The sequence below is a fragment of the Phyllobates terribilis genome, unplaced genomic scaffold, assembly GCF_046119375.1.
Source record: "Phyllobates terribilis strain yellow unplaced genomic scaffold, ASM4611937v1 Scaffold_9__5_contigs__length_417890890, whole genome shotgun sequence".
In the NCBI taxonomy this organism is placed as follows: domain Eukaryota; kingdom Metazoa; phylum Chordata; class Amphibia; order Anura; family Dendrobatidae; genus Phyllobates; species Phyllobates terribilis.
The window spans coordinates 21,807,710-21,827,702 of record NW_027362769.1 but is presented as its reverse complement, the minus strand read 5'-3'; the positions used below and the strand labels follow the sequence as shown (position 1 = coordinate 21,827,702).

General features: G+C 48.6%; 1 protein-coding gene across 1 annotated transcript in view; it reads left to right on the top strand.

The window, feature by feature from the left end:
* Nucleotides 1-19,993, top strand: part of LOC141161492 (carboxypeptidase O-like) — a 421,709-nt gene that overhangs the window by 199,729 nt on the left and 201,987 nt on the right. Inside the window, exons 7-8 of the mRNA XM_073646335.1 lie at nucleotides 10,649-10,759; nucleotides 14,802-14,892. Of these exons, the coding sequence (XP_073502436.1) occupies nucleotides 10,649-10,759; nucleotides 14,802-14,892 (202 nt within the window). The remainder of the gene's footprint in view (nucleotides 1-10,648; nucleotides 10,760-14,801; nucleotides 14,893-19,993) is intronic.

Here is a 19,993-nt window from a genome sequence, read left to right as displayed (position 1 = left end):
TCTGTACAGGAACTGGCTGTGTCAGTTGCAGTTTTTTAGTGTTTTACCTATTTTCCCGTGTGAGTTGTTACACAATCATAACACCAGGCAATGCACTTCAGCATGACATAGACCACCTCCACCCTCTAAAGTAAGGATAGCCATGTGGGCACCCTATTAGCATATACAATGCCATCCCTTAATATTTGATACAATGTCCTCTCTTATTTTTATATATGATGTTGTTCCTTACAACTGCATAACATTTTGCCTGATATTATATAGTATGTCTTCCTTTAATACATATAGTGTCATATCTTTATATAATAAAGATACAAAGAGAAAGTTGGAAGTATCACTCCAAACATACACTTCAAACACTACATTTCAAATCCAAGATGCATTGTGTCGGCTTGTCTTGGATTTGAAATAGTTCCTTTGGAGTGATACATTCAATTTTCACTTTGGATCCATATTTAATTGGATGCATGGGACTGATTCCACAAGGTAGCATGCCCCTCTCACAATTTTACATTAGGAGTGAAGTTCAACCCATTGCTATTCCTACTCATCATAATATACAGTCACCCTTATTGTATTTAGTGTCATTCCTCCTGATTTTATACAATGGTGTCCATTATCATACATTGTCATCTATTATTACTATATATGGAATCTTCCTTTTTTATAGAAAGTGTCCTATTTTATACATACAATGTGAAGCGTCGGCGTCCCTGCCTCCTGCTAGGCAGGGACGCTGTTCCCCTCACCTCTCCGCTCCGTGCCCGGCGTCCTCCTCCCGCTCTGCTGGCAGCGCGCGCTGCTTCCTGGCCACTGTGCTTAGGGCGCGCGCGCTCCCCCTCTCTTAAAGGGGCCACGCGCGCCGTCCTAAGGAGTCCCCGGCCAATGGCCGGAGGACCTCACCATATATAAGGCACCTCCTCCAAAATGGAGGTGCCCGAGCAATGTTGTTGCAAAGCCTTCACTCTGCTTCAGCCCTCAGGTCCCGTTACCAGTTACCTGCCAGTCACCTGCCAGATTCCTGATTGTTACCTGCCAGTCACCTGCCAGATTCCTGCCTGTTACCTGCCAGATTCCTGCTTGATACCTGCCTGATATCCGCTTACCTGCTTGCAAGCCTGCGGTCCGACGGTCTGCCTTCCGACACCTGTCAGTCTGTCTATGGATCTGCCTGCCCGCTCACCTGGGAGCGCTCACCTGCTACCTGCCTGCTAGGTTACCTGGAGGCTCTGCCGTCACTTGCCGTGACCACCTGCCAGTCCAGAGACTCTTGCCCGCTCACCTGGGAGCGCTCACCTGCTACCTGCCTGCTAGCCTACCTGGAGGCTCTGCCGTCACTTGCCGTGACCACCTGCCAGTCCAGAGACTCTTGCCCGCTCACCTGGGAGCGCTCACCTGCTACCTGCCTGCTAGCCTACCTGGAGGCTCTGCCGTCACTTGCCGTGACCACCTGCCAGTCCAGAGACTCTTGCCCGCTCACCTGGGAGCGCTCACCTGCTACCTGCCTGCTAGCCTACCTGGAGGCTCTGCCGTCACTTGCTGTGACCGCCTGCCCGTCCAGAGACTTTTTCCCGCTCACCTGGGAGCGTCCACCTGCTACTTGTCTGCTAGTCTACCCAGAGACTGTCCCTGTCACTTGCTGTGACTACCTGCCCTTCTACCTAGAGACTGTCCCTGTCACTTGCCGTGACTACCTGCCCTTCTACCCAGAGACTGTCCCTGTCACTTGCCGTGACTACCTGCCCGTCTTCCCTGGGAGACACCCGCTTCCTTACAAGGACCACCCCCTTGTATAAGTTGCTCAGAGGTTCCGCCTCCCAGACCCGTTACAGTTTGTTCAGGCCATGGAACCCGGTGGCACCCAAGCTCCCTCGCTCTCGGACCTATGTCATGAACTGTCCCGTCAGAGGTCCCAACAGGAGTCCATCCTGAGTCATCTGCGGAATGTCAACTCTCACCTGGACACTCTGACTGCTCCACCAGCAACCACCGCTAGTGTCATGACTCGCAGCCCGGCAGCGCCGCTGCCCACCAATACCATGGCATCCTGCCCCGGACCCCGGCTTTTTGCACCTCCTCGCTTCGGAGGCGACCCCGCTCAAGCTCGGGGCTTCATAAACCAGTGCACCCTGCACTTTGAACTCCTGTCCCACCAGTTTATCTCCGACCGGGCCAAAGTAGCCTTCATCATGTCCCATCTCACGGGGGAGGCACTGGCTTGGCTAAATCCTCTATGGGAGAGAGGAGACCCCCTGGTGTCCAACCTGCCAGCCATTCTCACGGCTTTCCAGAAAGTCTTCGACGAACCCGGACGGAAGACCTCATCCGCATCATCTCTGCTACGCCTCCATCAAGGAAATCTCACCGTGGGCCAATATGCCATACGGTTCTGTACCCTTGCTTCGGAGCTGGCCTGGGATAACGACGCCCTGGTGTCTGTCTTTTGGGAAGGTCTGTCTGGCCGTATTAAAGATGAACTCGCCGGTCGGGACATACCTACCACTCTCGACGACTTAATAACTCTTGCCACCCGGATTGACATCCGGTTCCAGGAACGCGCCAAAGAGGTCACCCGTGAGAGGAGGTTTCCACGTCTAGCCCCTACCTTTCAGAAACCTGTCACTTCTCCCGCTACTCCCCAGGCGCACTCACCCGAGCCTATGCAGGTCGACCAGACCAAGATGGTCAAAACCCGTCAAGAGTTACGCCGTGCCGAGGGGAGCTGCTTCTACTGTGGCAGTAAGGAGCACCGGATCCGTTCCTGCCCGGAGAGGTCGGGAAACGCCTGTGTCTAGGATCGCTCAGAGAGGTCGTCCTAGACAAGAGTAAACCCTCTCCATCTCTGTTGCTGTCGGTCTCTATCATCTGCAGGGAGAACCGTTATTTTGAACTAGCCCAACTTGACTCTGGAGCTGCTGGAAATCTCATTTCTCAGTCTCTGGTAGAGAAATACCGCATTCCCACCAAACCTCTAGCTGTACCCTTATCTGTCGCTGCCGTGGATGGGGGCCTCTTACCACATCCCATCCAACTCATCACCGAATCCATAACCCTGCAGGTGGGAATGCTGCACAATGAGAGCATCTTCTTTCATGTTCTGCCTGGACTCTCTCACGCCCTCTTAATAGGCCTACCTTGGCTTCAGAGACATGCACCCGTGCTTGATTGGCAGACCGGAGAAGTACTTCGCTGGGGACAGGACTGCCATAAGACTTGTTTAGTTCCCGTCCATCCTGTCCGTCCTTCTCCTACTCCAGCCAATCTACCTGGTCTTCCGGCTCCTTATTGGTCGTATGCGGACGTCTTTAATAAAAAGGAGGCAGAGACATTACCCCCTCATAGACCATACGACTGCCCAATCGACCTGATGCCCGGAACTACTCCTCCCCGTGGGCGCATTTACCCTTTGTCCGCTGCTGAGACCCGATCCATGTCAGAATATATTGAGGAGAATCTGGCCCGGGGATTCATCCGGAAATCTACTTCCCCGGCGGGAGCAGGCTTCTTCTTCGTCAAAAAGAAGGACGGCTCACTCCGTCCCTGTATAGACTATAGAGGCCTTAACCAGATCACGGTGAAGAATAAATACCCCCTTCCGCTCATTCTGGAATTATTTGACCGTCTGAGGGGGGCTAGAATCTTCACCAAGCTGGACCTCCGTGGGGCGTATAACCTGGTCCGTATCCGTCAGGGGGATGAATGGAAGACGGCATTCAACACCCAGGACGGCCACTATGAATACCTGGTAATGCCCTTCGGTCTCTGTAACGCTCCCGCCATCTTTCAAGAGTTGGTCAATGACATCTTCCGGGACCTTCTCTACTCCTGCGTAGTGGTGTACCTGGACGACATCTTGGTCTTCTCTCCGGATCTCCCCACACACCGGAGGGATGTTCGTCAGGTTCTGCTCAGGCTCAGGCAGAACCACCTCTACGCTAAATATGAGAAGTGCCTCTTTGAGCAGACCTCACTTCCATTTTTGGGCTACATAATTTCTCAGACCGGCCTACGAATGAATCCTGAGAAACTGTCTGCCATCGAGAAGTGGCCTCGACCAGAGTGGTTGAAGGCCATTCAGCGGTTCCTGGGCTTCGCCAACTACTACCGCCTCTTCATACCGCACTTGTCTTCCCGGACTGCCCCTATCTGTGCGCTCACCCGTAAGGGCACTAATCCCAGAGAATGGCCGCCCGAAGCAGAGGAAGCCTTTATTTCCTTAAAACAGGCTTTCTCTTCCGCCCCGGTGCTGCATCGCCCGGACGGCAGCAAGCAATTCTTCCTGGAAGTTGACGCCTCCTCCTCTGGAGCCCGAGCGGTACTTACCCAAAAATCGGCTTCCGGGAGAATGGTAACTTGCGGCTTCTTCTCCAAACTCTTCTCCTCTTCCGAGCGCAACTATTCTATAGGAGACCGAGAGTTATTGGCCATTAAGCTGGCATTGGAGGAGTGGCGTTACCTGCTCGAGGGGGCTCTTCACCCGGTAATAATTTACACGGACTACAAGAACTTGACTTACCTCCAGAGTGCCCAGAGACTTAACCCGCTCCATGCCCGGTGGTCCTTGTTTTTTGCTCGCTTTGATTTTGTTGTTCATTTTCGCCCGGCTGACAAAAACATCAAAGCTGACGCCTTGTCCCGATCCTTCCTGGTGTCTGATCTTGAGGAGGAACCTAAACACATCATCGATCCCGCCAGAGTAATGCAGGTGGCCCCCGTGAGTCTAAATCGTCTCCCTCCCGGTAAGACGTTCGTAACGGTACGTGATCGGGAGAAGATCCTACACTGGGGTCACTCATCTAAGTTTGCTGGCCACGCCGGTCAGAAAAAGACCCTCCAGCTTATCACCTGGCACTACTGGTGGCCTACCCTGCACAAGGACGTAATAGACATTGTTTCTGCCTGTGTGTCCTGCGCCCGCAACAAGGTTCCGAGACACCTGCCAGCCAGTCGCCTCCTTCCTCTTCCAGTACCTGCTGCCCCCTGGCAGCATATAGCTATGGACTTCATAACAGATCTCCCTGTCTCTGCCGGTTGTACGGTCATTTGGGTGGTCGCTGACCGCTTTTCCAAAATGGCTCATTTCATTCCCCTGCCAGGCCTCCCGTCTGCACCCGAGCTGGCTAAAGACTTTATCCGCCACATCTTCCGTCTCCATGGCCTGCCCCTCCACATCGTGTCGAATCGTGGGGTCCAGTTCACCTCACGCTTCTGGAGAGCCACATGTAAGCTGCTAGACGTCACCCTGGACTTCTCCTCCGCATACCACCCACTGTCCAATGGTCAAGTGGAGCGGATCAATCAGATCCTGACCAGTTACCTCCGGCACTTCGTTAATGCCTACCATTCAGACTGGGTGGATCTCCTGCCATGGGCCGAATTCTCTTACAATAATCACGAGAGCGAATCTTCCTCCAAATCCCCATTTTTTGTAGTCTTCGGTCAGCATCCTCGGATCCCATTTCCCGTCTCCACCTCGGTGAACATTCCGGCTGCGGAATCTCTCGTTAGCAAATTTTCCTCCATTTGGGAGAGTACCCGATCCGCACTCCTTCAGTCGTCCGAGCGGATGAAAAACACGCTGACAAAAAACGCCTGGATCCTCCACAATTCCATCCTGGAGATAAAGTCTGGCTCTCGTCCAAGTATGTCCGGCTCAAGATTCCTTCCTACAAGTTAGGGCCTCGGTTCATCGGCCCACTGGAAGTTATCAAACAAATCAACCCAGTGGCCTATAAATTGAAACTCCCGGCCAACTTGCGGATCCCTAACTCCTTCCATGTATCTCTCCTCAAACCCGTGGTGCTTAACTCTTTTTCCAAGTCTACAGGTACGCCTCCTGCTCCGGTTTCCGCTGAAAATGAGTTTGAGGTAGAGAACATTCTGGCCACCAAAAGGGTAAGAGGAAAAACCTTTTTTCTGGTAGATTGGAAGGGGTTTGGTCCAGAGGAGAGAACTTGGGAGCCCCGGGAGAACATCCATGCCCCTCTCATCCTTGATAAATTTCTGTCTGGCCTAAAAAGGGGGGGGCCTAAAGGGGGGGGTACTGTAGCGTCGGCGTCCCTGCCTCCTGCTAGGCAGGGACACTGTTCCCCTCACCTCTCCGCTCCGTGCCCGGCGTCCTCCTCCCGCTCTGCTGGCAGCACGCGCTGCTTCCCGGCCACTGTGCTTAGGGCCTCTCTTAAAGGGTCCACGCGCGCCGTCCTAAGGAGTCACCGGCCAATGGCCGGAGGACCTCACCATATATAAGGCACCTCCTCCAAAATGGAGGTGCCCGAGCAATGTTGTTGCAAAGCCTTCACTCTGCTTCAGCCCTCAGGTCCCGTTACCAGTTACCTGCCAGTCACCTGCCAGATTCCTGCTTGTTACCTGCCAGTCACCTGCCAGATTCCTGCCTGTTACCTGCCAGTCACCTGCCAGATTCCTGCTTGATACCTGCCTGATATCCGCTTACCTGCTTGCAAGCCTGCGGTCCGACGGTCTGCCTTCCGTCACCTGTCAGTCTGTCTATGGACCTGCCTGCCCGCTCACCTGGGAGCGCTTACCTGCTACCTGCCTGCTAGCCTACCTGGAGGCTCTTCCGTCACTTGCCGTGACCACCTGCCCATCCAGAGACTTTTGCCCGCTCACCTGGGAGCGTCCACCTGCTACCTGTCTGCTAGTCTACCCAGAGACTGTCCCTGTCACTTGCTGTGACTACCTGCCCTTCTACCCAGAGACTGTCCCTGTCAATTGCCGTGACTACCTGCCCTTCTACCCAGAGACTGTCCCTGTCACTTGCCGTGACTACCTGCCCGTCTTCCCTGGGAGCCACCCGCTTCCTTACAAGGACCACCCCCTTGTATAAGTTGCTCAAAGGTTCCGCCTCCCAGACCCGTTACACAATGATGGACGATGCTTACTGTGGACTCTTTATTTAGGGGATCTGGTGTGATTTTTGGTTGTGCTGAATAGGGTCATATTTACTGTTTGCTATCTATATCTCTAAAGGGGCATTCCCTTTATAAGTAGGAAAAATCCAAGGAAATCTTTGATTGATGCAAAATGCACAGCACTTTTTTGTCTACTGGAATTGCCCTCATGTGCCTTTTCAAGTTGTCAAGTATAGATACATTTAAAATCATTAAAAAGGAATTGACTAAACATTACATGCTGGTTTGGGACGGAAATAAAAGTTTTGGAAGCAATGTAATAATTAAATTGCTTGCATATCTTTTATTTGGACACCTAATCAGTGTGGCACATTACACTGCTCCTATCGCTTGTCACAAGCAGGTGCGGGGCAACATTTATTTAATTCTTCTAGGAATGGAACACAAATATGTCCCTTCTTCCAGTCTAAAGAAATCAAAAAATTCCTGAAGGGAAACTCCTACTACAGCAGCTTGTATTCTGTAAATATGATATACATCTGATGAACCATAACCCACAAATACACAAACATATTTGGGGAGGAGTAATGGCCACTGGTGGTTAGTTCTGATTTATATAGTTAGTGTTAACTGAGCTAGAGAGAGAAAAGGATACACTCAGTCACTTCTGTTCATCATCGGGTGTGTGTGAAGAGCAGACATACAAGGTAGCACATTTCCAGCAAACAAGTAACAGGGGCGGGTGGCAGTCTCTCCACATAGCAGGCAAGTTGAGGACCTTCTGGAAGTGGATCTTAAACTCTTAAACCAGTCTTAGTGTTAGCCAGACCTGGAGGTCTTTGTGAATAAATACAGGATCAGCCAGGCTGGTACACGTCCATAGGGTGGTAGCTGAGAGAGCTCCCTTACACAGTTCACAGAGTGCAGTTTGGGTGCAGTAGGCACATCATAACACATTTGCCAGTGTGGCCCTGTATTGGAAGATGGAGGCCCTCAGCATAGCCTGTGATTCATTTGATTCACGGTCTACACAATGTTCCGCATCCGCAACTGTCAATTGTGAACTTCTGTTACACTGTACAGATGAAAAACATGAGCATTTTTCCTACTACTCATTGTACATATGTTCCAGACGTAGTAAACGAGACTTTATTTTCTTCATCGTGGAGCTAAATGGTCTTAGTGCCTCACAAATTGTGATAGAACCTAGTCTGAAGGTGTCGGCAGCAGAAACTGCAACACATGCACACACAGGGACCATAGGTGGTTTATAATGAGGGTAATCTGGGCTACCACCTGGGGCCAGGGGCTACGGGGGGCCCACGGCCAGATTGCCCTCATTATAATATGTGGGCGCCAATGCGTCACATACCGGCAGGCAGAGACGGGGGAGCCCAGGACCGCTCCCCCAGCAGCTGCCCAAGGCCACTGCTTCTTCTTCGGCCACGTCACAGATAGGAGACAAGGCCCTGTGCGCAGCCGTGTCTCCTAGCATGACATCACGCAGTGTGCACTGCACTGCTGCACCGGAGAGGAGCTGGACGACTGGAGCCGAACCGGGGGATGGTGAGCGAGTGCGTGTGTGAGTGAGTGTGTGAGTGAGTGTGTGATTGAGTGAGTGTGTGTGTGTGCAGGCAGATATCATTGTGTGATGTCTGTTTATATGCATTTTTGTGCTTCAAATGTGTTTATGCGTCTATGTATATGTATGTATGTTTGTGTGTGTGCGTGACTGCATTCGGCCTCCCACTGTCTCTGGGGGGGCACCGTGCAGCCTCCCGCTGTGTATAGATGGCTATCTGTGGCCCCCTGCTGTGAAGAGATTTGTGCCGTGCGGCCTCCTGCTATGTATAGATGGCGCCGTGTGGCCTCCTGCTGTGTATAGATGGCGCCGTGCGGCCTCCTGCTGTGTATAGATGGCGCCGTGCGGCCTCCCGCTGTGTATAGATGGCTACATGCGGCCTCCCGCTGTGTATAGATGGCACCGTGCGGCCTTCTGCTGTGTATAGATGGCTACGTGCGGCCTCCTGCTGTGTATAGATGGCTACATGCAGACTCCTGCTGTGTATAAGAGGATTGTGGAAGCTCATATTGTGTGTAGGGTCTCATACTGTATATAGGGGATGTCAGCATACTTAATTGTGCTCAATATTAAGTCATACAATTAATGTAAAAAAATTAATATATTAATATTGTGCCAAATTAATTTCATGTGAACTATCACATGATCTATCACATGGATCATGTGACATGTCACATGATACATCAGGTGTGGGGGGGGGGGGCCCACGCCTTCTAAACTGCCCGGGGCCCTGGCTACTCTTAATCCACCCCTGAAAGGGACCCATGTATAGGGTGTTGAGGCCCCCCGAAGTACAACTCGGTCAAGGGCTACCATTACAACCACACAGCAAGTGAGCCTGTGTGCTTCCAAATGCCAGGGCTGAATTTCAGTTCCAGTCTGACACTGGCAGCAGGGGTGTATGAGCCATAGCCATTACTGTACTATCATATTGTTCTAAAATGTAATAAAATTAATAAAAACATAGTAAGGATATAAATACCAATGATTGCAGTGAGATATATACTCCTCAACTTTGCAATTGCAACACCAAGATGGAAAAGGCATGGGGTTATGGAAAACACAGAATCGATAGACATGTTAATGAAATGCAAATGATGAAAACATGGAAACAAATATTCGAAACATCTTGGATTGACTATTTGCGCCACGCGCAAAAATCCTTGCACTTACACACCTTTGCATGCTATAAATGAGATTATTAATGGTTGTCTGGGGAATGTCCTGGCACGCTGAATGCACTTGGCCACGCAAATCATCAAGATCCGCTGCTGGCAGCTCTCTTTGCAATTGCCAATTAATGATGTCACATATTTCCTAAAAGGAAGACAAATACGGAGATGCTTGTTGTTTTGAAAAACGGCTCTTGGGACCAGGGCTGTGGAATCGGAGTCGGAGCTCATTTTGGTGTAGTCGGAGTCAGTATAAATGGACCGACTCCGACTCTTAAAATATATAATAAATTGGGTACAGTAGTTCAATGCAGTTTGTGGGGAATATTTTTTCATAACAATTTGGGAAAGTTATAAAATGTCCTATAAATGTCTGTCCTTTTCCTGATCTAAGGGTATGTGCCCACGATGCAGAAATGAAGCAGAAAATTTCTGCAGCGTTTCGGCATGTTCTTGGCAGTCAGAAAAGCTTGCGGATTTTACACGCATTTTTGACGCGTTTTTGCAGCGTTTTTATATGCGGATTTGACTTGCATTTTTCAAGTGCATTGGGACCTCAAATCCACATGCAGAAATGCACAAATAATGGACATGCTGCAGATTTTTCCGCAAGAAAAATCTGCTGCGGAAAATTTCGCAGCATGGGCACAGAACATGCAGATTTTCATTGGGGATCATGGGGCACGGATTACCAAGCATTTTGCAAGCGTTTACGCTGCGGAAAACCCGCATCAAAAATGCTTGAAAAGTGCATAGTGGGCACACAGCCTAAGGGTCTAGACTTTTAGCTGTGATTAATCTGTGCTACAGTAAATTTATCAAGTCAAAGTCAGAGGTTTGGCTTACCGACTCCACAGCCCTGCTTGGGACACTTAGGAGAAATGTTGGGCAGTGTTCAAACCAGTAAATTTTAGCTATTAATGAGCAATCACACAATTTTTTAAAATCTTTTTTAGGAAATTGCAGGCATTCTTAAATGAAAAAAGCTTAATCTTTCTTTTTCCTTACTTTACCTCATTCCACAGATTGTATCAACTCATAGGACTAACACTATGCTAAACAAAGTCCTCCAAGAAGTGGATATCTACATTGTACCAATATTTAACGTTGATGGCTATGTTTACTCATGGACAACGGTAAGAGAATGTTATTGTATCATAACAATAGGCTGCGTGCCCACTATGCGTTTTTCAAGCGTTTTTGTCGCGGAATTTCCCCAGCGAAAACGCTTAAAAAACGCTTGGTAATACGTGCCCCATGATCCCCAATGATAATCCGCAAGTGCTGTGCACATGCTGCGGAAATTTCCGCTGCGGATTATCATTGTGGAAAAATAAGCAGCATGTCCATTAATTTTGCGGACACGCAGCGTAATTGCCGTCATTGACTTGCATTGAACCGCATAACATCCGTAAGTATACATACTGTATATACATGCAGATGTTATGCAGTTCAATGTGAGGATGGTACCTGGGTCTGGAGAAGAGAAGACTCTCCTCCAGACTCAGGTACCATGGTACCTGTTAAAAAAAGAATTTAAAATAAAAAATAAAGATTATACTTACCTTCCGATGGCCCGCGTTCTCCATAGCGATGCGTCATGTGTGTTGGGCGGCTCGTGATTGTCTAAAAGGACCTGTGGTGACGTCATTTAGTCATGTGACCTGTCACATGACTAAATGACGTCACCGCAGGTCCTTTTAGACTACCCCGAGACACGGGGAGACCGGGTGCAGGGGAGAAAACAACGGGGGCCATCAGAAGGTAAGTCTAATCTTTATTTTTTTTATTTTTTACCATTTTTATTCTTTTTTTTTAACAATTACTTGGTCACACTATATAAATCCATGCCGGTTGCATGGATTTATATAGTGTGACCAAGTTGTCAAGCACTTTTCCAAGTGATACTAAAATCGCCTGGAAAGCGCTTGATAACCCGCATGCAGAAATGCATGTGAAGAACGCTTGACAAACGCTTCTACCTGGCAGGAAAAACGCATGTAAAATCCACATGCGTTTTTCCTGCCAGGGAGAAGCGGAAAAATATGCAGCATTTCTGCATCGTGGGCATTTAGCCTTATATATCTTGAATGATATCTGCAGTATTTGATCATGCAGTAAACATTTCAGTAGCATTTTCTAATCAGTAATGTTCTTACATAAGCAGTGAAATGTTTAGTCTAAGCATTGAGGAGTTTTGATGCATGGACCTTTTGTTATCACATACAATACTTGACAACTTATAGGAATTGCTTACCTGAACATTTCCCTTAGGCTGGAGTCCCATTTGCATATGGCATGCGATGTGACAGCATCGGATGCAATATGCTAATGACACTTGGCTCCTGCTCTGCTGCAAGCAAGAGCCGAGTGTCAGTGCTCTGTGCTCCGATCCTCTCGCATGAGAGGATCGCAGCACAGCTGCGGAGGAGACAGAGAAATTAATTTTTCCATCTTCTCCATTGCCGGTGTCAGCGGGAATCGCACTGTAATCGGGTGATATTAGAGTGCAGTGCGGTGTTTCACATGCACCCATAGACTTGTATTGGTGCGTGCGATCCAAATTCCGCATTCAATTGCAGCACGCTGCTTTTTTTTCCGTCTGATCAGAGCAGGAAAAATAAAAACCGCCATTGAGAACACAAGCATAGGATTAAATTGGTACGAATGCAATCCGATTTTCAATCGGATTGCATTCGTCCGATTTAATCGCAAGTGGCAGTGAGCCCATAAAGTGAACCTGTCAGTAGGATTGTGCTCAGTAAACACCATACACTCTCAGGTGGGCGCTGTTACACTGATTAAAATGACACGTTGGTTGATGAAATCCGTCCTGTGTTTTTTTTTAATCTTTATTTTGAGCTTTCAATTAATGAGATTCTGGAGCTTTTGGGGGCCTGTGGGCGGGGCTTTATGTGATGCTCTGCTTAAACATTCATCTGTGTGCTTTTATGACAGGTCGCTGATCCTTCAGTGACCTGCCTCCATTTTCCATAATGCGTATACTATGTGGGGTAAAAAAAAAAATTACATTCAGCAAAATGGCGCCGGTTCCTGCGCATGCGCAGTAGCAGCTATTGCTTGCCGATAACTGCTACTGCACATGCGCCATGACCATTTTCCTGGAGTTAAATTTATTTAATTTTGTGCTCTAACAAAATGGCCGTGGTGCGTGCACAGTAGCATCGAACGCTTGCTGATAACTGCTACTGCGCACATGCCGCGTCCATTTTCCTGGAGCTAAAATTTTTTTCTTTTACCCCACATACAGATACATTTGTAATCAGAGCACCACATAAAACCCCGCCCACAGACCACCCCGGAGCACTAGCATCTCATTAACTGAAAACTACAAATAAAGATTAAAAAAGAACCATGGTATTGATTTCATCAACCAAGGTACCATTTTAATCAGTGTAATGGGGCCCACCTGACAGTGTATGTGGTTTACTGAGCACAATCCTGCTGACAGGTGAGCTTTAAAGTGTATGTGCACATATTAAGTATTTGCTGCAGACAAGTTTCTTGGCAGGAGAAAATCGAATCCAATATCCTAAGGATAGGCCATCAATACCACTTAAAGGATGAAAGCAAACACTAGTCCCTTTTTGTCTCAAATATGGAACAACAATGAGCATCTGATTTTAAACTTTGCTACGGGGCCCCACATTTTATCATTTATAACAGTCTTCATCATTACAGTAAAATGATTTTGATGTGTGTACTGAAAACTGATTACATTAGATTTTTTTTTTATTGAAAAAGCAGGATTTGTATAAATAGCAATTTGTTGCAAGTGCCGCATATAATGTTGCCAGTATAGAAATAAAATTATTAATTATTATTAAATTATATTTGTTGATTTATAAAAACAGCAAGGTGTGAACATGAGGAAAAGGCCACGTTCATACTTTCAGTATTTGATCAGTATTTTACATCAGTATTTGCAAATGAAAATCAGTAGTGGGTGATAAATACAGAAGTGGTATGAAGAGGCTGTGTGCCCACTGTGCGTTTTTTAAGCGTTTCCACAGTGGAAATTCCGCTGCAGAAATGCTTAAAAAACGCTTGGTAGAAGGTCTGCCATGTTCCCCAATGATAATCCGCATGTTATTATTATGCGGAATCGCAGCATGTTATTATTTTGCGGAATCGCAGCGTTTTTGCCGCCATAGACTTGCATTGGTACGCATGGAATCTGCATCACTGCATTTGCAGATGCGGATTCCATGTGTTTCAATGTGTGGATGTTACCCGGGTTTGGAGAAGAGGAGACTCTCCTCCGGTCCCGGGTACCATAGTACCTGTAAAAAAAAAAGAATAAAATAAAAAATAAATATTATACTTACCTTCTGATTTCCCCCGGTGTCCTTGTCTTGGCTTGCTGGCAGCTCGCGGTAGACTAAAAGGACCTGCGGTGACGTCATTTAGACATGTGACCGGTCACGCAACCGCTGACATCGGCAGGTCCTTTACTCTACCGCAAGCCAAGACAAGGACACTGGGGGCCATCAGAAGGTAAGTAATAATGTATATTTTGTATTTTTTACCATTCTTTTACAGTCACACTATGTAAATCCATGCCGTTTACATGGATTTAAATAGTGTGACTTAGTTGTCAAGCACTTTCCAAGTGATGCCAAAATCGCTTGGAAAGCGTTTGATAACCCGCATGTGGAAATGCATGTGAAGAACGCTTGACAAACGCTTCTACCTGGCAGGAAAAACGCATGTACAATCCGCATGTACAATCCGCATGTACAATTCGCATGCGTTTTTTCTGCCAGGGAGATGCAGAAACGCTCAGGAAAAATCCGGAGCATTTCTGCGTCGTGGGCACAAAGCCTTATACTTTTCCTCTGATTGTTCCACTCCTGGTTTTGGCTCCCACTCCTGAGAAAAAATACTGACCAAATACTGAACATGGCCTAATACTGGGTTCGGTGGCTTGTGCCACCTACATGGATATAGCCACTGAGCTCAGTGATTGGCTGCAGCAGTGTCGACATGACAGCACTGGAGCAGCATAACTCTGGACCCTGGGAGGGTAAGCTAAGTGCGGTGTGCTTTTTTACAATGAACTAAAGTGGCACACAAAAGTTTTCTGAAATGAAATTACCCCTTTAGGGGCAATCAAATTAAGTACAATAAACAAAAGTTGTATGTCTTTAAAAACAGGAGCGCCTGTGGAGAAAGAATCGAGCACCATATAATAATGGCACCTGTTATGGAGTGGACCTGAATAGAAATTTTGATGCCAAGTGGTGTAGTAAGTATCATTTTGAGTATTTTATTTTGCACAAGAGCTATTCTACATTTTGCAATTGATCACTAGATAACTAGAAATTTGTGTGCAACTATTCGCTCCAGATGTTCTGTGTCCTTCACAATGGAGCATTATGGTTGCATACTTTTCCATCCAGTTTTGATCTTAGATACAAAATTCTGTGCTGATTAGCTTTATAATGTATAATTTCAGTAATTAAAGCACAGGAGCTTTATTTTTTAATGCAAATCTGCTGTATAATTATATAGTTAAGTGATAAAATTGTGACAGCCACCTCTAGAGCAAGCAGAGAAGTTTACTAAATAATATTAATTACAACAAAGGGGTGTTGTCATTCAAGAAAGTGTTGGCCCCCTCTGAACCCACCCACCAATCCTGAAAATAAAGGAACCTTAGAGCTCTTGTAGCGGTGTCCTATTTTTCCTGCACAGAAGCCAAAATAAATCAAAATATGGAAATTTATTTTTCAGTTTTGACTACAGTGCAGCCACAATAAATTGATTCCCTGTAGGGAATGCTTTTAAGGGATTCACACTAAAACTATGTTCATATTGTGTTTTAGCCTACTGTCAGTGGCTTTGTCAGGGCTTATATCTGAAGCTCTGGAAAACGAGATTTGGACATTTACACTGATGGAGCAATTGACTAAAAAAAATTGGGAAGAGGGGAAAGGAGAGGAAAATCGTCTCACCAAGTGCGTAAAAAATGTTACCTCGATCAGCAGAGCGGTGCGCTGACTCGAGACCGGCTCCTGGGCTTCGTGGAGCTATTGACTGTAATAAAGCACTGTGTGCTCTCCAAGACATCAATTTTGGCCATATTCACCTATTTGAGGTGGACAACAAGACTCAGTCAGCCATGTGTTGGAGTGGGGCCTCAACTAGGTGTTTACAGCCAAAAACTATGTCCAACAGTACATACAGTGGCTTGCGAAAGTATTCACCCTCTTGGCTTTTTGCCTATTTTATTACATTACAACCTGTGTTTAAATATTTTTGTAATTCGATTTGTGTGTGATGCAACAGCACTAAATAATCTGAGTTGGTGAAGTGAAATGTGAAAAATATTTGCATAAATTCAATTTATGGGATCAAATAACTAAAATTTGGCATGTTCATATGTATTCATCCCTTTAGCAACGAAACCCCTAAAAATTTCTGGTGCAAGCAATTACCTTCATAAGTCACATGCTTAGTGAATGGAAGTCCACCTGTGTGCAATCCAAGTGTCACATGGTCTGTCAGTATATACACACCTTTTCGGAAAGGCCACATAGGCTGCAACACCATTAACCCCTTTATAACGTGGTACATAATAGTACGCACCACATTATCACCCCTTGTTCAGCACGGGCTCCGGCGCACATGTCAGCTGATCTATATGACGCGCCCCCTGGGCCTGTGCTGTGCAGGGGATACCCGGAGCCGGATCTCTGGGGGTTGTAGTCCTCCATGGCTGTGACCCGGTCCGTACCCAGGGCTGTCAAACCAGTGGCAGTCTTAGTAATGTGACAAATGTCCGACTACGCCACCCGTGGATTGCGGTCAGTGGGGACCGCCGCTGCGCTGCAGACCGCTGAGGCTGATGTTGTATGCACAGCCAAGTATGGGATAACTCCCCACGGGAGAAGTATTGCCTCAGGGCAGCTAGTGTGGATGATGGGAGTGATGGTGTGAGCATCCAGTACTGATTGTGCTGGTGCGGCGATGAAACACAGAGACGTGTGGTGCAGTTCAGGGTCTTTACTGATGGAATAACGCAGACCCTCCCGGGAGTACTGGTTAGCAGTAGGGGCCTGGTCAGTCTGTAAGCAAGTAGGATCTCCCCTGGCCAGGTGGAGTTGTAGGCCTCCCCGACTATCTGCACTCTTTCCTGGCTACCTTGCTCTATGCGGGTAGAAGTAGCCCATGTCCCTGAGTATACCGTGTGGTGCTCACCCGTATGGCCGGTGACTTGGGGCCTTCCGTTAGCCTCCGCTTCACGATGGCGGTGCTGGTCCCTTGCTTGTGACCGTGCCTCCGGGCTTCTATGGCCAGAGGACATGGAATCCCCTGCCGGTTGGATTCTGCTGCTGGACCTGGATGTCCCCACAGCCTCGGACTCCATGTCCAGGTTTAATGTCTTCAGCCAAGGCGAGCTATCTAGCTTCCAGCCTCTGGCACTCGCTCCTGCTCCTACAGAGCTCCTAGTTCTTGCTTTCCCTCTCCAGGCTCTGACTCCCAGACTCTGACTCTGTCTGCTCTGCTTGTTCTGCAGGCTCTGACTCTGTCTTTTCTAATCCCGCCCCAGACCCAGTTTATAAGGGCAGATCCTCCCCTCCCAGGTCTGGGCGGGCAGTGTTGCATGCTTAGGGCTCCTGACCAGAGAAACCTCCCACTTGCTCTCAGACATAATATTTCTATTACTCTGGCAGCCAGACCCCTGGGGTGCCACATTCCCCCCTAGTAAATTTTAGTACTCCGGGACTAAACACATTTTTTTAAAGAAACATAAATACAAGGGTATAAACGATAATACAATAACATATTTACAAGAAGCTTTAGTTCTTTAAAGGTTACGGCGTGTCCGCAACCGGGTGTCCATATCACCCAAGGTGAAGTTTGTGAAACAAGAGGGCGTCCATGTCACCCAAGGTGAAGCTTTAAGCGAAGTAGGGGACCTGTCCAAAGCAAACCCCTTGCGTTGGCCTTGGGCGTGGCTGCAAGGCTGAAGCTAGCTACTTTGGGCCGCAAGGAGGCCACGCCAGACAGGTTTTATCTTCTGCGGCCATCTTCGCAAAAGGCACAATGTGCAACTATCTACAAGATTGTTCCGGTTATCCAGCGTCCATAACCTGTTAGTCCAAATAAATCTGCAGGGTAACTGAGAAACATAATTAATAACAGGCAACAACAAAAACCATAAACATTTTCAAGAAACAGGTAAATTTACAGTGCATTACTTTACATTTTCCAGCGAGCGAGTTTCTGACCTCTAGTGACTCTAGTGGACCTACGGAGCTCACTAACTGGCTCTGCACTACAGGGTGTAGGAGGTGTTATGGGTAAGCTGGGCAGCTGTCTGCGCACTCTTTGGCTCACTAGAGGCACGGCAGGCTCACTACTAGCAGAGGGTTGATCCTCCTGCGCTGCAGGTGTGGACTCTTCTGCCTCCTGGGCCGGCTGCTCTTCCAGCTCTACCTGGTCTTCTGTAGGCACTTGAGGGGCTGGCTGGAGAAAGGTGAGGACGGGCACCACGATAGCGTTGTTTACTTGTGTCCAGGACCGGGGAAAGTCTCCGAGTACGGTGCTGATCATTTCCTCCTTTTCCTCTATGGGTTGAGGGTCTTCCTGATCTTCATCCGTGCTTTGCAACTTCTCGGGGCACTTTTTCAGGTGGTCTCTGGAGACAGTGGCTGTGGTCTCTCCTCCATCCTTGCTGATGACGTACACCTTTGGATTATTGTGGCTTGAGGGCAGTACAGTGTACGGGTCCTTTTCCCACTGGTCGTCCAACTTATGGATCCGCCTTTTTCTTTTCAAGACCTGCTCTCCAGGTACCAGGGGAACAGCGGGAGAATGTTGGTTATAAGTCCTCTCCAGCCTTTCTCTTGATTGGCAGAGACTTCGCTCGACGCTCTCCTGTACTTTCCGGTACTGCTGCTGCCGTTCTGTATCCCAGTCTGCCTCTGGCGAGGTGTCCTCGGGTATCAGGACTCCCATATCCAGGTCAACAGGCAGCTTACCAGGTCTTGCTCGCATTAGGTAAGCCGGGGTACAGTTGGTGGAACCTACCGGGATGTGGTTATACAGGTCCACCAGATCGGGCAGTTTCTCAGGCCACAGACTGCGTTCTTCCAGGGGCAATGTTTTTAGCAGATCTATCACCACCTGGTTCATCTTCTCACAGAGTCCATTGGTTTGGGGGTGATAGGGCGTTGTTCTTATCTTCTTGCAGCCATACAGGTTGCAGAACTCCTGGAAGACCTCCGCTTCGAAGGCTGGTCCTTGGTCCGTCAGCACTTGGTCCGGGTACCCGTGTGGGCGGCAGAAGTGCAGCTGGAAGGCTCTGGCTGCTGTCTGAGCCGTCAGGTCTTTGACAGGGACGACCACCAGGAACTGGGAGTAGTGATCCACGAAGGTTAGGGCGTAGACATACCCGCTTCTGCTTGGAGCCAGTTTAACATGGTCCAGAGCGACCAGTTCCAGCGGCTGCCTGGTGATGATGGGCTGCAGGGGAGTCCTCTGGCTGGCACGGTCCCTTCTTCTTAGATTGCACAGGCCACAGTCTCTACACCACCTCTCAATGGCTCCTCTCATGCCTATCCAGTAGAACCGTTCACGCAGCAGGAACTCCAGCTTCTTCCATCCGAAGTGCCCTGCCCCATTGTGGTAGGCCTCCAGCACCATAGCTGCGTCCCGTCTCGGTACCACAACCTGCCAGATCAGTTCATGTGTCCGGGAATTGACCATTCTGCGGCACAACTTCTCCTTGTAGAGAAACAGTCTGCTCTTCTCCGTCCACAGTTGCTTGGTCTCTTCTGGAGCGTCTGGGTCCAGGCGGGCGTCAGCCTGGGTCAGCATCTCCTTCACCAGACGGACTGCGGGGTCACTGTCTTGCGTCTCCGCCCAGTTGTAGTGGGGTAAGGAGTTGAACGTAGCGGATCGCTGGCCCCTCACACAGTGGGAATACTGGGTAATCCCATGACGGTGAAACGCAGGGAGTTCGATCTCTTCCAATTCTTCTGGATCCTCCCCTTCGTCCGGTAGGTTTGGCATCCTGGACAGGGCGTCCGCATTGGTATTGGAGTGTCCTGCCTGGTATTTCATCGTGAACTCATAATTGGACAGGCGGGCCATCCATCTCTGCTCCAGGGCACCCAGTCTTGCAGTGTCCAGGTGTGTCAACGGGTTGTTGTTCGTGTACACGGTGAACCTGGAAGAGGCAAGGTAATGCTTGAAACGTTCGGTTACTGCCCACACCACTGCCAGGAACTCTAGCTTGAACGAGCTGTAATCCTCAGGGTTTCTTTCCGTGGGTCGCAGTTTTCGGCTGGCGTAAGCAATTACCCGTTCTCTCCCCTGCTGGATCTGGGACAGTACGG